We start from the raw sequence: 15,074 nt of genomic DNA on the forward strand, positions 1-15,074 counted from the left end.
TACTTAAAAAGAGGATACTTCAAAGACCCGAAGGGGTACCGATGGGCTTTCGGTGTAGCCACGGTGATTGAAGAGAAGTCCAAGCAATTATCTGCCCTATCTAGCCTCTCAAAAGATCCTTCCATTGTGGGACTACTCCAAGTCAAAGATCAGCAAGTACCTATAACCACTGCAACTGTACACAGGCGACAGTACAGGACAAACCGAGATGCTGTGATCCCCATTCACAAGATGATCAGGAAGTTAGAGAGTCAAGGGGTGGTCAGCAGAACACACTCACCCTTCAATAACCCTATCTGACCTGTACGTAAATCCAATGGAGAATGGAGACTGACAGTGGACTATCGTGGCTTGAATGAAGTCACGCCACCATTGAGTGCTGCTGTACCAGACATGTTGGAGCTCCAGTATGAGCTGGAGTCCAAGACAGCGAAGTGGTACGCCACTATTGATATTGCTAATGCATTTTCTCCATTCCCTTGGCAGCAGAGTGCAGGCCACAGTTTGCTTTCACCTGGAGGGTGTGCAGTACACCTGGAATCGACTGCCCCAGGGGTGGAAGCACAGTCCAACCATTTGTCATGGGCTGATTCAGGCCACCCTAGAGAAGGGTAAGGCCCCAGAGCACCTGCAGTACATCGATGACATCATTGTATGGGGGGACACAGCAGAAGAAGTTTTTGAAAAAGGGCAAAAGATCATCCAGATTCTCCTCGAGGCCGGTTTCGCCATCAAGAGAAATAAAGTCAAGGGACCTGCCAGAGAAATCCAATTCCTAGGGGTGAAATGGCAAGATGGACGTCGTCAGATTCCAACAGACGTCATCAATAAGATCGTAGCAATGGCTCCACCGACAAACAAAAAAGAAACCCAAGCTTTTCTGGGAGCCATAGGCTTCTGGAGGATGCACATCCCAGAATACAGCCAAATTGTAAGCCCTCTTTACTTTGTGACCCGTAAAAAGAACAACTTCCAGTGGGGTCCTGAACAACAACAGGCTTTTAGGCAAATCAAGCAAGAGATTGCACATGCCGTGGCTCTTAGTCCAGTCAGGACGGGACCAGATGTAAAGAATGTACTTTACTCTACAGCTGGAGATAAAGGTCCCTCCTGGAGCCTCTGGCAAAAAGTGCCTGGCGAGACGCGAGGCGACCACTTGGTTTCTGGAGCCGAAGCTACAGAGGTTCTGAAGCCAACTACACCCCTATGGAAAAAGAAATCTTAGCGGCATATGAAGGCATACGAGCAGCCTCAGAAGTGATTGGTACCGAAACACAGCTCTTCCTGGCACCCCGATTACCAGTGCTGAGCTGGATGTTCAAGGGTAAGGTGCCCTCTACGCATCATGCCACCGATGCCACGTGGAGCAAGTGGATGGCTTTGATTACGCAACGTGTCCGAATGGGAAACTCGAATCGCCCTGGAATTTTGGAAATTATAACCAATTGGCCTGAAGGTGGGAACTTCAGTCTGGCGGATGAAGAAGAAGAAGAGCCAGTGAGTCGAGCTGAAGAAGCTCCGCCATATAATCAGTTGCCAGATGAAGAGACACGTTATGCCCTCTTCACTGACGGTTCTTGCCGCATTGTAGGAAGGAGCCGGAAGTGGAAAGCAGCTGTGTGGAGTCCCACCCGGCGGGTGGCAGAAGCCACTGAAGGTAAAGGTGAATCGAGTCAGTTTGCGGAACTCAAAGCTGTCCAATTGGCCTTAGACATTGCAGAAAGAGAAGGATGGCCAAGACTCTACCTCTACACTGATTCGTGGATGATAGCCAATGCCCTATGGGGATGGCTAGACAGGTGGAAGAAAATGAATTGGAGACGTAGAGGAAAACCCATCTGGGCTGCCGACTTGTGGCAAGACATCGCTGCCAGAGTGAAAAAACTGAATGTGAGAGTCCGCCATGTAGATGCCCATGTGCCCAAGGATCGAGCTAATGAGGAACACGCTCATAACAGACAAGCAGACCGTGCTGCACAAGTCGAGGTGTCACAAGTAGACCTAGACTGGCAGCAAAAGGGTGAGTTGTTCCTAGCTCGATGGGCCCATGATGCTTCAGGCCATCAGGGCCGAGATGCCACCTATAGATGGGCACGAGACCGAGGGGTGGATTTAACCATGGACTCTATTTCCCAGGTTATCCATGACTGTGAAACCTGTGCTGCCATTAAACAGGCCAAAAGGTTGAAGCCCCTATGGTATGGTGGACGCTGGGACAAGTATAGATACGGAGAAGCATGGCAGGTCGACTACATCACATTGCCACAAACCCGCCAAGGTAAACACTATGTGCTTACCATGGTGGAAGCGACTACTGGATGGTTAGAGACATATTCGGTACCACATGCAACAGCCCGGAATACCATTCTAGGTCTCGAGAAGCAAGTCCTGTGGAGACATGGTACTCCAGAACGAATTGAGTCAGACAATGGGACTCATTTTAAGAATAATCTGGTGGCCACTTGGGCACGGGAGCATGGTATTGAATGGGTATATCACATTCCATATCATGCACCCGCCGCTGGGAAAATTGAAAGGTGTAATGGACTGTTAAAAACAACTCTGAAGGCACTAGGTGAAGGAACTTTCAAGAACTGGGACAAGCACTTAGCCAAGGCCACCTGGCTAGTTAACACTAGAGGCTCTGTCAATCGAGCTGGTCCTGCCCAAGCAGAATCCCTCCACACTGTAGATGGAGACAAAGTTCCAGCGATCCATCTGAGAGGTATGTTAGGGAAGGCTGTTTGGATTACTCCTCCCTCGGGCGAAGACAAACCCATTCGTGGGATTGTTTTTCGCTCAAGGACCCGGAAATACCTGGTGGGTAATGAGAAAGGATGGAGAGATCCACTGTGTGCCTCAAAGAAATTTAACCTTGGGGAAAGACTAATCATGTGCTTTGAGTTGTGTTTTACAGGAAACCAGTCACCAAGTGGGAAAGACCTGAACAAACTAATGCCGGTATCCAGTGATAAACCAGCCCAGACCAGAGAACCAGCCCTAAAACCACAACTATAATTGTCACCAAAGAGCCAAGAATCTGAACCAAGCTAATCCTGATGCTGATTCTTCTACAACAAGATGGATGCTCTAAAGAATGAACAAGGACTATATACATTTATCCATATGTGTATATATACGAAGGATATAAGTGAAGGCAAAATGTAGGTGTTACGTAAAAATAGTATGGAATAAGGGGTGGAGAATGTGATGGTTTTGATCTAGGCCTTCCTGGTAACCAGTTTGTAACCAAGGAAGTGGCCAAGTACCCAGTATTCCATACGATTTTTACATAAAACAGAGTATAAATAAGTTGGAGATTAGAGACCTCTCTCTCTTCTCTTCCAACGAGGGTCAGGAACAGTAGGTCCTTGCGTTGGTCTCGCTTATCTAAAGCTGAGGCCTGCAGCGACCGCTGACCTGCCACGTGGGGGGTTCGGAGAGTGCTGGCTGTGTCTGCCAATCCTGCTTTTTCTAAGGGAAGTGGTGAGATCTGTTTTGTTAATTACTAGTATAGTTCCTGAATTTGATCAAGTATACCTGTTCGGTGTCCTTTTTTTCCCCTTTCCCTATCCCTTCGGGGAGTGGATCCCCTTTTACTGTGTATATAGCATCTTAACTGTATATAACTTTAATTTACGTAAATATATATATATTTTATATAAACAGCTTGACTTTGGGTTCTTTAATTTTTTATAGTTTTTTTTTCTTTGCCCTAAAAGGAGAAGGGAGGGAGGAAGGGGACTGCTGTTGTGACTTTCGGGCATTTGGCAGGGAGCCAAGTCCAAACCATCACAACCATTCACGCCAGGTGTTCAAGGCCAGGCTGGATGGGGCTCTGAACAACCTGGTCTAGTGGAAGGTGTCCCTGCCCATGGTAGGGGGTTGGAATGAGATGCTCTTTGAGGTGCTTTAACACCCAAACCATTCCATGATTCTGTGACTGGTGGGGGATGTGGTGGCTGGAGCTGTTGGGCACAGGGACCCCAAAATGATGGAGTTTTCCAGTGTGGGTGGAGGAAGGAGGAGGCAGCAGAAATGACACCTCGGACTGGTGACAAGCAGACTTTGGCCTGTTTGGGAGATTGATTGATGGAGTCCCTTGGGAGTCAGTCCTGAAGGGCAAAGGAGTCCAAGAAGGCTGGAGGTGCTTTAAGAGGAAATCTCAAAGCTCCAGGAGCAGTGTCCATGGGCCATAAGACAAACCAGGGGACAAACAGCACAGCTTGGTTAAACAGAGAAGTAAGGCTGGAAATCTGGGGAAAAAGGGAGTGACTCAGCTCTGGAAAGGAGGGGCAGAAAACGTGGGGGGACTACAAGGATATGGTAAAGATTTGAAAAGGAATAAATCAAAGGGCCAAAGACAAAATGAAACTTAACTGGATGGCCATGGAGTAGATCATCCTGAGTGCAGGTAGATGTCTTGCTCTCAGTTCTTGAGCAGGCACATCATGATCGTGTTCCACCACCAAAAACTGTTATGTTTGTTCTTCATCTAATCTGGGAACACAGATCTTATTTACATCCTGTTAGTCTGAGTTACATCCCTGATCTAATTCTCCAGGACTTCTCTAAGATTACATTGTCCCTTCTTTGGGTATTCTGGGACACTGTGAGTCAAGTTTCTGTTTCTCCCATCACCGTCCCATGGCTCGGGCAGGGCACCCAGGTGATCAGGCCCAGCCAGTGTGGGGTTTGGGAAAGGCAGGTCCTGCCTGACCAATCTGGTCTCCTTGTGTGACAAATGACCCCTCAGTAGCTGAGGGAAAGGCTGGGGATGTGTCTATCCTGACTTCAGGAAAGCCTTTGACCCCATCTCCCACAGCATCTCCTGCACAAACTGGCTGCTCATGGCCTGGACGAGGGAACTGTTTGCTGGGGGAAAAACTGGCTGATGGCCCAGGGAGTAGTGGGGGATGGAATTAAATCCAGGTGGGGCCGGTCACTAGTGGTGTTCCCAAGAGCTCAGGGTTGGGGCTGATCTGTTTAACATCGTTCTTGGTGATCTGGATGAGGGGATCAAGTGCCCCCTCAGGAAATTGGTGGATCCCATGAAGTTGGGTGTGAGTGTGGATCTGCTGCAGGGCAGGAAGGCTCTGCAGAGGGATCTGGACAGGCTGCATCAATCAGGCCAAGTGTCAGGGCCTGCACTTGGGTGACAACAAGCCCCTGGAATGCTCCAGGCTGGGGGCAGAGTGACTTGAGAGCTGCTCAGCAGGAAGGGACTTGGGGGTGCTGCTTGACAGGGACTGGATATGAGCCAGAGTGTGCCCAGGGGAGCAAGAAGGCCAAGGGCACCCTGGCCTTTCTGGAGAACAGGCTGGGCAGCAGGACCAGGGCAGTGATTGTCCCTCTGTGCTGGGCACTGGGGAGGCCCCACTTCGAGTGCTGTGTCCAGTTCTGGCCCCTAAGTGCAAAAAGGCCCTGGAGGGGCTGGAGTGTGTCCAGAGAAGGGAACGGAGCTGGGGAAGGGTCTGGAAAACCTGTCTGATGAGGAGCAGCTGAGGGAACTGGAGTTCTTTAGTCTGCAGAAGAGGAGGCTCAGAGTGCACCTCTTTATAATGTGCTTTGCTCTGTACAATGATCCAAAACAATATTTTAATGAGGTGGGGTTCCTCTCTTCTACCATGCTTATAGTGAAAGGAAGAGAAAATGGCCTTGAGTTACCTTGGGTGAGGTTCAGATTAGATATTAAAAAAAAACTTTTCACTGAAGGAGTGTTTATGTGTTGGAACAAGTAGTCCAGGGAGGTTGAGAAGTCTCTGGAAGTGTTCAGATGGCATCTGGATATGGCACTTTGGGATATGGTTTAGGGATGATTGTGGTGGTGCTGGTTGACAGTTGGACCAGAAGATCTTGAAGGTCTTTCTCAACCTTGATGATTTTGTGATTCTCTGACCTGGCATAACAGTGTCCAGGTTTGTGCTCTTACACAGACTTGAGGATGTTTTTTCAGTTGGGTTCCTCAGTGGGACCCATTAACACTACAAGAAACTTTACAGTTTGAATCTCACTTTGGTTTCTCAAGAGGTTCCTGCAACTCTCCTCAGGGTCTGATGTTCAGGGACTCATCCCCAAAGCCCCAAGGGTGATGAAATGCCTGGGGCTGTTGCTGTGCTGCTGAGCTGGACCAGGCTCCTGGCACACAGGGACCTCCTGGCAACGAAGAAGCACTTCTAAGTAACAGCTCTGCTGCTGAGCAGCTCCTCTGCACAGCCCAGCAGGGCTGAGGGCACTGCCTCCAGCAGCCAGGGCACAGGAGAGAAGGCAGCCTGGGCTGGGAGGGGACTGAGCTCTCACTGCAGGAGAAACCTTCCAAGGATTTGCATGAAGAATTCTAAAGCTGTAGGAAAGTTAAACTTCCCTTCCTGCAGGATTCTCCTAAAGCTGCCACATCCCACAGCTTGTAGAATTCTTCTGAAGGCCTCTGCCAGTCCCTGCAGGGCAGAGGAAGTGGCCCTATGGCAGAGCAGGGCAGGAGCTGCAGGCAGCAAGGGCAGCCAGGAGAAGGGAGCAGGAGGTGAAAGAGATCCTGGGCTGGGAGGACAGGGCAGAGCTGCTCAGGGGAGGAACCTTGGCAGCCCTTTGGCACGGGAAGGCTGTGGCTGCAGAGCAGTGCAGGGGAGTTGCTGCCAGTGGCTCTTGCAGCTGCCAAATGCCAGCCCTGGCAGGAGCTGTCAGGATGGCTGTGCTGGATTTGCTGGGGGGCAGCAGGAGAAGCTGCTGCAGAGCAGGACTTGCTGCTGCCCCATGGGAGGCCCAGGGCCAGAAGGTTCCCTGTGGCAGGGCTGGCTGTGGGGTGGGCAGGTGGGGGTGCAGCCAGGGGTGCCCAGGGCTGTGGGGCAGAGCAGGGTCCTGCCCCCCAGGGCTGTGTGTGCTGGGGCAGGGACTCTGCTGCCTGCCAGGGGCAGCTCTCAGCCCGGCCAAGGAGCTGCCACGGCCCTGCAGGGAGAAGGGGTGGGGGGAAGGAGTGAGCCCTCCTGGCAGGCCAGGGCTGGGCAGGGCCCTTCAGCTGCAGGCTCAGGGCTCCTCCCAGCTTCAGCTGCACCTGCTGCCATTTGCAGGGGCCCTGCTCAGGAAGCACATCCACTGCCAACACCTCCCCTTCCCAGCCAGCGCAGGGGCTCTGGGATCTGCTCTGCAGCTCCTGCCAAGGCAGAGCTGCCCCTGGGCCCTGGGCTGGGCATGGGCTCTGGCAGCACTGGCAGGGAGCTGAGCTGGGCACAGGGAGGGGCTGCTGGCAGGAACAGCTCCTCACACACACCCAGGCAGGGAGGGAGAGGCAGCTGCTGCCACAAGTGCTGGCCAGGGGGATGTGGCCCCTCCCTGCCTGTGTCTGTGGCCCAGAGCCCTTCCCTGAGCAGCTCCTGCCTGGGCTCCTTTGCCAGCCCAAGCAGAGCCTCTGCCCTCAGGCCCACGGGGGCTGGGTTGGGCATTGCCCTGCAGCAGCCAGAGCCCAGGCAAGGACAAGGCCCTCATTTCCATCTGGCTCTGCCTGTCCCTCCTCCCTTGGCAGCAGCACTGGGGAATTTTCCTGCCATCCCCTGCTGCCTGGGCTCTCCTTGTTCTCACCCTTGGCTTTTCTGAGCCAGTGTGGGGTTTGGGGGGGGGCAGATTCCTGTGCAGACAAAAACCCTTTGGGTGCTGCTGTCAGGATGTGTCTGTGGCAGCAAAGTGCCAAGTGCCCTCCAGGCAACTTCAGGCTCTTCAGCTGTTTCCCTGGGTGTCCTGCAGGGCTGCAGGTGACATCCAGAAGGAAAGATGGCCAGCTCTTGCACCAAGAGACCATCCCTATGCCTCTCAGGACTCACAAGATTTCACTTGGAGCACATTAGAAATGTCACAGATTTCAACCCTCCAAACTCAGTGCTGGCAAAAGGAACTGGAATAAAATAAAGTACCCAAATCCCCACCCTCTGTTGTTGCTTGTGCAAAATGTGAACAGCAGGTCTGGAAACACTGGGATACATCCCAAGTACATTTAATTGGAGGTCACCCGTGCTCCAAGTTGCCTCTCACTGCACAGCCAGAAGGATTCCTCAGAAGTCCATTCCATGGTCTCTGCTCTCAATGCCCCCTTCAAGCATCACACCCCAGAGCTCAGGGGAGAGGGATGCAGAGAGACCTTCCTGAAAAGGGGCCGTGAATGTTGAATTGCTGAGACATGTAATGTGTTTTGCTGATTCAGTCTGCCCTAATTCAGTTCTGCCTTTTTCTCCTCAACAGAAAACCAAACCCCGAGGCAGCAAATGCCCAACAGCAGCTCCATGGCCCAGTTCCTCCTGCTGGCATTTTCAGACAGGTGGGAGCTGCAGCTGCTGCACTTCTGGCTCTTCCTGGGCATCTCCCTGGCTGCCCTCCTGGGCAACGGCCTCATCCTCAGCGCCGTAGCCTGCGACCAGCACCTGCACACCCCCAGGGACTTCTTCCTGCTGCACCTCTCCCTCACAGACCTGGGCTGCATCTGCACCACTGTGCCCAAAGACATGCACAACTCCCTCTGGGACACCACAACCATCTCCTATTGTCGTGGTTTTGTCCTGGCTCAATTTACTTTTATACCCCCACATAAAATTAGTATCAGTTGAGAGAAGGTTTATGCAGACAAAAAGAGACTGAATTAAAAAAAGGATGAGTATTTTTATTAACAAACTAAAACTAAAGAATTATATTTACAACAATTCTACTTAAGTAAAAGGTATTATGTATTTACAAAAAAAAATACTTCTCCCCCCACCTCCCTTTATATCAGTCCAAGGAGGAGAAGCAGTCTTTTTCTGTTTTCAGAATTCCAGCTCTCTCTCTCCAGTAACTCTGCAGCACTTTCGTCGCAGCTGGAACCTTTTCTCCTTCTTCTCTATGTCAGCCTCCAGGGCTGGGCCTACCCCCCTCCTGGGTTAAAACCAAAGGCTGAGGGTTACTCAGGTCCTGAAGGTTCTCCTTCCATAGACTTGCAAGGGGACACTTGCTTACTATGGATCTTCTTCCACAGGGTTACAGGGGATAATGGTTTAAGAGTTCACCCCTGTTTCCCTATGGAGGTCCCTCCCCATGGGAGAACAGTCCTTGATTGACTTCTCGGCATGGGTCTAGTCTGGATCCCTTACTCAGATCCCAATATCCCACCTGAGCCATTTTCTGCTCCAGCATAGGTTCTCTCTAGCACCAGCAGCATGGATCCCACACATGGATCCCAACATCCCTACCTGAACCGTTTTGTGTTCCAGCGTAGGTTCTAATACCCGTCAGGGTCATAAATCTTCAACAGCAGCAGCATGGATCTCTCACTGAGATCCCAAGCTTATCTGAGCCGTCTCGCTCCAGCATAAGCATCATCCCTTCGAGGGTCACAAAGTCTTTAACAGGACTCTGCCTCATCTGAGCCGCTTTTACTCCAGCATAAGGCTTTCTCTGTTAAAGTCACAAATCTCTGGTGCATCCACAAGCTCCTCTGTGAGCCGCACGGGGGTCTCTTCACCCCAACAAACTTCTACAGGTGGCAGGGATTTTATTTTTCAGTCTTTACCCTGCTGAAGGGAGGGAGAGCGAAAAGGAGAAAAAGCAGTTCTCCCCCCTTCGAACTTTTCTTCTCTCTTCTGCGACTGCAGCTTTGACCTTGAAAATCCTGTTATCTCATGGCTGGAATTCTTCTACAGTGGTTTCTCGTCTAAGCAGTTCGTCTTTTAAACCTTTTTTTTCTTTACTCTCTCACAAGAGAGAAGGGAGGCTTCAGTACTACACCTGCCCCCCGCCGGCCCAAGCCGGGGGAGGAGGGGGCTTTGGCCCTCCTCGGGCCCGCTACCCTTCTACATGGCTGCTGCTCTTAATTTCAACTGCGCCACCACCTTCTCTTCCGTTTTCTTAAAGATGTAATTAGCAAAGGTGTCACTGAACTTTTTGATTGGTTTTTTGTCCGGAAATCACCTGGACAAAACCATCCTCAGCCCCAGGGATGGGCTGGTGGGCAAAACCACGACACCTATGCAGGATGCACTGCCCAAGTGTTTCTTTTTATGTTTCTCATTTCAGTAGAGTTTTCCCTCCTGACCATCATGTGCTACGACCGCTACGTTGCCATCTGCAAACCCCTGCACTACGGGACCCTCCTGGGCAGCAGAGCTTGTGCCCACATGGCAGCAGCTGCCTGGGCCTCTGGGTTTCTCAATGCTCTGCTGCACACAGCCAATACATTTTCCCTGCCCCTGTGCCAGGGCAATGCCCTGGGCCAGTTCTTCTGTGAAATCCCTCAGATCCTCAAGCTCTCCTGCTCACACTCAGGCTACCTCAGGGAAGTTGGGCTTCTTATAATAAGCTGTTCTTTAGGTTTTGGTTGTTTCATTTTCATGGTTTTCTCCTATGTGCAGATCTTCAGGACTGTGCTCAGAATCCCTTCTAAGCAGGGACAGCACAAAGCCTTTTCCACGTGCCTCCCTCACCTGGCCGTGGTCTCCCTGTTCCTCAGCACTGGCATTTTTGGCTACCTGAAGCCACCCTCCATCTACTCTCTATCCCTTGATCTGTCTTTGTCAGTTCTGTACTCAGTGGTGCCTCCAGCCCTGAACCCCCTCATCTACAGCCTGAGGAACCAGGAGCTCAAGGGTGCCATAAGGAAAATGATGACTGGATGTTTTTCAGGAGAAAAATAATGCATCTTTTCTTTTGTAGAACACTCATTGTGTAACACAGTTTGGGCCCAGTCTGCCTTTTAAAAGTTTTATATTGTGTGTGTGTGTGGATGTTTCCTGTTATTTCCCTCTGTTCACGTCAGTAAACCTGAAATTTTTTACTTCATCTCATATATAATTCACTCTTTTCCTCTTCTTTTTGACCCACAAAATGTACTGATCAGGAATCCTGTTCTATGTGCATTTAAACTAAATAAAAATTTGTGCAGCAAGGTATTTGTCAAACATCCTCCCTGTGATAGTTTGTACATGAGGAATCACAATCTCTGAGTGTAAGAAAGAAATAGACTCTGCAAAGTCTTTTTGCTGTGCTTGTTTCTCCATGCAGACAGTGCAGGGAGGGCAGGGACCTACTGGGACTGCAGGGACTGAGGGCTGGCTCAGATGTTGTGTGTTGGTGGCCGATGGGCAATGGAGATGACAAAGGATCTCCAGGTCACCTGCCTGGGGCTCTGCAGCTTGTGCTGGCTCTGATGGCAGGGGAGGATTTGTGTGTAGGAAATGAGGAAGTGCAGGAGAGCACAGAGGATCTGCAGGGACAGCCCGTCCCATCCAGTCAGCAGTGACTGGAGCCCTGGAGCAGAATCCTGCCCAGGGTGGAGTCACCCAGACAGAAAGTACTAAATCTTGCTGGGAAGTGGCAAAGAGAGCTCTGCAACCCCAGGGGACACAGCAGGTACAGGGAAAACTCTTGCAAGGGACTTTTCTTCCCCTCAGTGAACTTGCACAGGTCAATAAAGAGCAGCCCCCAAGCCATGTCCCAGCTCTGGAACAAGGCAGGGCCCCTCTGAGCACCCTCCATGGCCACACAGGAGCATCTGTGGGAGGTGCTCAGTGGCAGGGAGCACCATCAGCTGGCTCTGCCTCCCAGCTTGAGCAGCACAGCCCCACAGAGTCCCCCATGGCCCCGGGCCCCACAGCCCCCTGCTCTGCAGAGCAGCCCCCAGCTCGGGGGCTGTGGGGAGCACAGGCAGGGGCTGCAGGAAGGGCTGCTCAGGCCAGCACAGATGTGTTCCCCTGGGGAAAGGCTCTGTGGGGAGATGGGATGTGCCAGGAGAAGAGCAGGACAGGGTGAGCAGAGGGGCCATGCAAAGAGGCTGTTCTGGCCCTGGGGGGAGGAGGGCCCAACCCAAAATCTGGGAAACTCTCTGGTCTGAGCTAAGTTGTGCTCCCAAGAACATGCTGACTCCAGAGGGGTCCAAGTGGGGCAGAACCTGCGACTCCAGTCTGTGCGGTGCAGAGGTGGGGGGGAAGCAGCAGCTCTGCTTGATTCCATGGAGTACTGGGCAGGTACAGTGGTCCCTTGGTTCCAGGAGGCTCTGAAATGTCTCAGGGTTCCTTGGGTTCCATGAGGCCCTGCAGTGTCACAGTGGCCCCTTGGTTTCATGAGGTTCCACAATTTCCCTTCGTTCTTTTGGATCCATAAGGCCCTGTAGTGTCAAAACTGCCCCTTGATTCCATGAAGTCCCACAGTGTCCCTGCATTCCTTTTCTTCCATGAGGTTCCCCAGTGTCACAATGACCTCTTGATCTCACGACGTTCCACTGTGGCTCAGGGTGAGGCCCTGCGGTGCCACAATGGCCTCCTGGTTCCAGGTGTTTCTGCAGTGTCACCATGGCTCCTTTATTTCAGGAGGTTGCCCACTGTCCCTAGGTTCCTTTGGCTCCAGGAGGCCCTGCAGTGTCACAGTGGCCTCTTGATTCCATGGGTTTCCCCAGGGTCACAATGGCCCCGTAATTCCAGGAGGTTCTGCAGTTCCACAGGGGCTCCTTGGTTCCATGAGGTTGCACAGCATCAGCACAAAGCTGAGCCCATCCTGATGGAAGAGTTGTGGAGGTTGGGAGGAACTGGAACAAAAGAGATAAGATAATTGGGGAAGGAAAGAGGGGCTTAGCCAACAGAGAGGAAAGATTTTGATGAGGTAAAACCAGGTTCTGGTAATGCTGAGGGTGCTGAAACACTGACTGTGCAAACACTCCTGATGGACCTTTATGCACTTTGTAATCCCAAGCCTCAATACTCCCCAAAAGTGCTGCCCCTCCCACTGAAAGGAATCCACTGCTCTAATTCGAAACCAGAAAAAGACCAAACCCAGAAGTCCAGACTCTTATTTGTACTCAATGCCCTACCCATTCCCAAACCAGCATTGTTCGTATGAAAACACAAGCTTTAATCCTAACCCAGACCACAAAGCTCTTCCCTTAATCATGAACCAGACCCTGCCAGCAGAACAACAAACCTCCAGATCCACTGAGCTCTAAAGCCCAAGCCCTGACCATGAAGCACCCCCACAGCCCTTGGGAGCAGGGCAAGGACCTGCAGGGCCCAGAGCAGCCCCAAGGGGTTGGCAGAGCAATGGGAGGTGACCTGGATCTGCTCAGCTCTGCAGGGACCCCCAGCAGAAGGGCCTGGGCTCTCTCAGGGATGTCCTGGGGCACAGGGGCTCAGCATCCAAGCCAAGAAGGCCAAGTGCACATGGCAGCAGCCAGAGCTGGGGGACAGCAGAGCCATCAGGGAGGGCCCAGAAATGCTGCTGGAGGGGGGTGGGAAAGCAGGAGGGGTGTGTGCAACCTGCAAGGCCAGAGGAGCAGCAGGGCCAGGGGAGCACAGCCTGCAGCAGAGATGGCCAAGGGCTCTGGCAGGGCTGCAAGGCCCAAAGGCACCCAGGCCTTTGTGCCCTTGGCTCTGGCAGCTGCCTCTGCCCCTCAGGCCACCGCAAGCAACTTTCCTTTGTCTGCCTGCACTCCTGGCCTGCAAGGATCTGCTCGAAGGAGTCCCTGGGGAGGCTTTGTCAGTGCCTGCCCTCAGTGGGGTCCAGCAATGCTTCAAGGGACTGGGAGTTTGGCTTCTGACACAGGGCTCTGCAGGACAGTGGACAAGGGCAGGAGGAGGAAGTCATGGAGGAGAAGGGCTGCTGCTCCCTGGCAGGGCTGCTCTGCTGAGACTCTTTTGTCACCCAGCTCTGCAGAGAGGCACTGACCCTGCAGCTCCAGAGCAGTCAGCGACGAAAGATGTCAGGGAAACCAGTCCATGCAGAGTCTTTTATTTCCTTTAAGCATACAATGAGTACAACTGCCATTTTGTACAGCCTCTGGGCAAGGCTAGAAAGGCAAACACTGAACTGACAATGTCATTTATATATAAAAACATATATATATTCATATATATAAAGATTTTTTAGTGTGAACCAATTCTCACAAAACTAAAACCCATAGTGGGAGAAAAAAATAGAGAAGATATGGGCCTTTAATGAAGTACATAACAGGATTGGCCTTTAGTGAGGTACATAAAATGCTAAACAAGGAGAGTTTATTGTTTCTGAAAAACAACCAGTTATCAGTTTCCTCACGCCATCCTTGAGCTCCTGGTTCCTCAGGCTGTAGATGAGGGGGTTCAATGTTGGAGGGACCACCGAGTACAGAACTGACAGGGCCAGATCCAGGGATGGGGAGGAGATGGAGGGGGGCTTCAGGTAAGCAAACATGACAGTGCTGATAAACAGGGAGACCTCAGCCAGGTGTGGGAGGCACGTGGAAAAGGCTTTGTGCCTTCCCTGATCAGAGGGAATCCTCAGCACCGCCATAAAGATCTGCACATAGGAGAAAACAATGAAAAGGAAACAACTGAACACTAAACAGACACTAACCACAAGAAGGCCAGTTTCCCTGAAGTAACCTGAGTGTGAGCAGGAGAGCTTGAGGATGTGTGGGATTTCACAGAAGAACTGGCCCAGGGCATTGCCCTGGCACAGGGGCAGGGAAAATGTATTGGCTGTGTGCAGCAGAGCATTGAGAAACCCAGAGGCCCAGGCAGCTGCTGCCATGTGGGCACAAGCTCTGCTGCCCAGGAGGGTCCCGTAGTGCAGGGGTTTGCAGATGGCAACGTAGCGGTCGTAGCACATGATGGTCAGGAGGAAAACTCTGTTCCAAAGAAGAAGACAAGCAGAAACATCTGTGCAGCACATCCTGTGTAGGAGATGGTTGTGGTGTCACAGAGGGAGTCGTGCATGGCTTTGGGCACAGTGGTGCAGACGCAGCCCAGGTCTGTGAGGGAGAGGTGCAGCAGGAAGAAGTCCCTGGGGGTGTGCAGGCGCTGAGGATGAGGCCGTTGCCCAGGAGGGCAGCCAGGGAGATGCCCAGGAAGAGCCAGAAGTGCAGCAGCTGCAGCTCCCGCCTGTCTGCAAAGGCCAGCAGGATGAACTGGGCCATGGAGCTGCTGTTGGGCATTTGTTGCCTCTGGATATGGGCATCTGTTAAAAGAGGAAAGGACAGTGACAAGTTAGGGCAGAACATTCTGAGAGAAATCAAAGCTGCATTCCAACACCCCTCTCACTGCTCCATTGGTTTTCCTTCTCTAGGAGTCTCTCCTTCAGTTTCATGACTGGAGCCC

The 15,074-nt window shown here is 51.9% G+C and overlaps 3 protein-coding genes across 3 annotated transcripts; 2 read left to right on the top strand and 1 right to left on the bottom strand.

Moving 5' to 3' along the window:
• Positions 1-1,161: 1,161 nt before the first annotated feature.
• On the top strand, positions 1,162-2,594 carry LOC126648005 (ribonuclease H-like). The gene is made up of 2 exons (XM_050330639.1): positions 1,162-2,020; positions 2,137-2,594. Exons 1-2 carry the CDS (start codon positions 1,207-1,209, stop codon positions 2,145-2,147), a joined length of 825 nt encoding a protein of 274 aa, XP_050186596.1. The 5' UTR covers positions 1,162-1,206; the 3' UTR covers positions 2,148-2,594.
• A 7,449-nt stretch (positions 2,595-10,043) lies between these two features.
• Positions 10,044-10,616, top strand: LOC126648004 (olfactory receptor 14J1-like; the record flags this gene model as incomplete). The annotated part of the gene is made up of 1 exon (XM_050330638.1): positions 10,044-10,616. A coding segment is annotated over exon 1 (564 nt), but the record flags the coding sequence as incomplete, so codon positions are not given.
• Positions 10,617-13,959: 3,343 nt separating this feature from the next.
• Positions 13,960-14,590, bottom strand: LOC126648003 (olfactory receptor 14J1-like). Its single transcript, XM_050330636.1, has one exon. The coding sequence runs from the start codon at positions 14,584-14,586 to the stop codon at positions 13,960-13,962; it is 627 nt and encodes a 208-aa protein (XP_050186593.1). The 5' UTR covers positions 14,587-14,590.
• Between the last annotated feature and the right edge of the window lie 484 nt (positions 14,591-15,074).

This window comes from Myiozetetes cayanensis, unplaced genomic scaffold, assembly GCF_022539395.1.
Source record: "Myiozetetes cayanensis isolate MyiCay16 unplaced genomic scaffold, myiCay2020 scf420, whole genome shotgun sequence".
Lineage (NCBI taxonomy): Eukaryota > Metazoa > Chordata > Aves > Passeriformes > Tyrannidae > Myiozetetes > Myiozetetes cayanensis.

Excerpts from the sequence above, each read along its gene's own strand:
- LOC126648005 (XM_050330639.1), top strand. The coding sequence starts at position 1,207 with ATGGAAAAAGAAATCTTAGCGGCATATGAAGGCATACGAGCAGCCTCA.
- LOC126648003 (XM_050330636.1), bottom strand. The coding sequence starts at position 14,586 with ATGTGCTACGACCGCTACGTTGCCATCTGCAAACCCCTGCACTACGGG.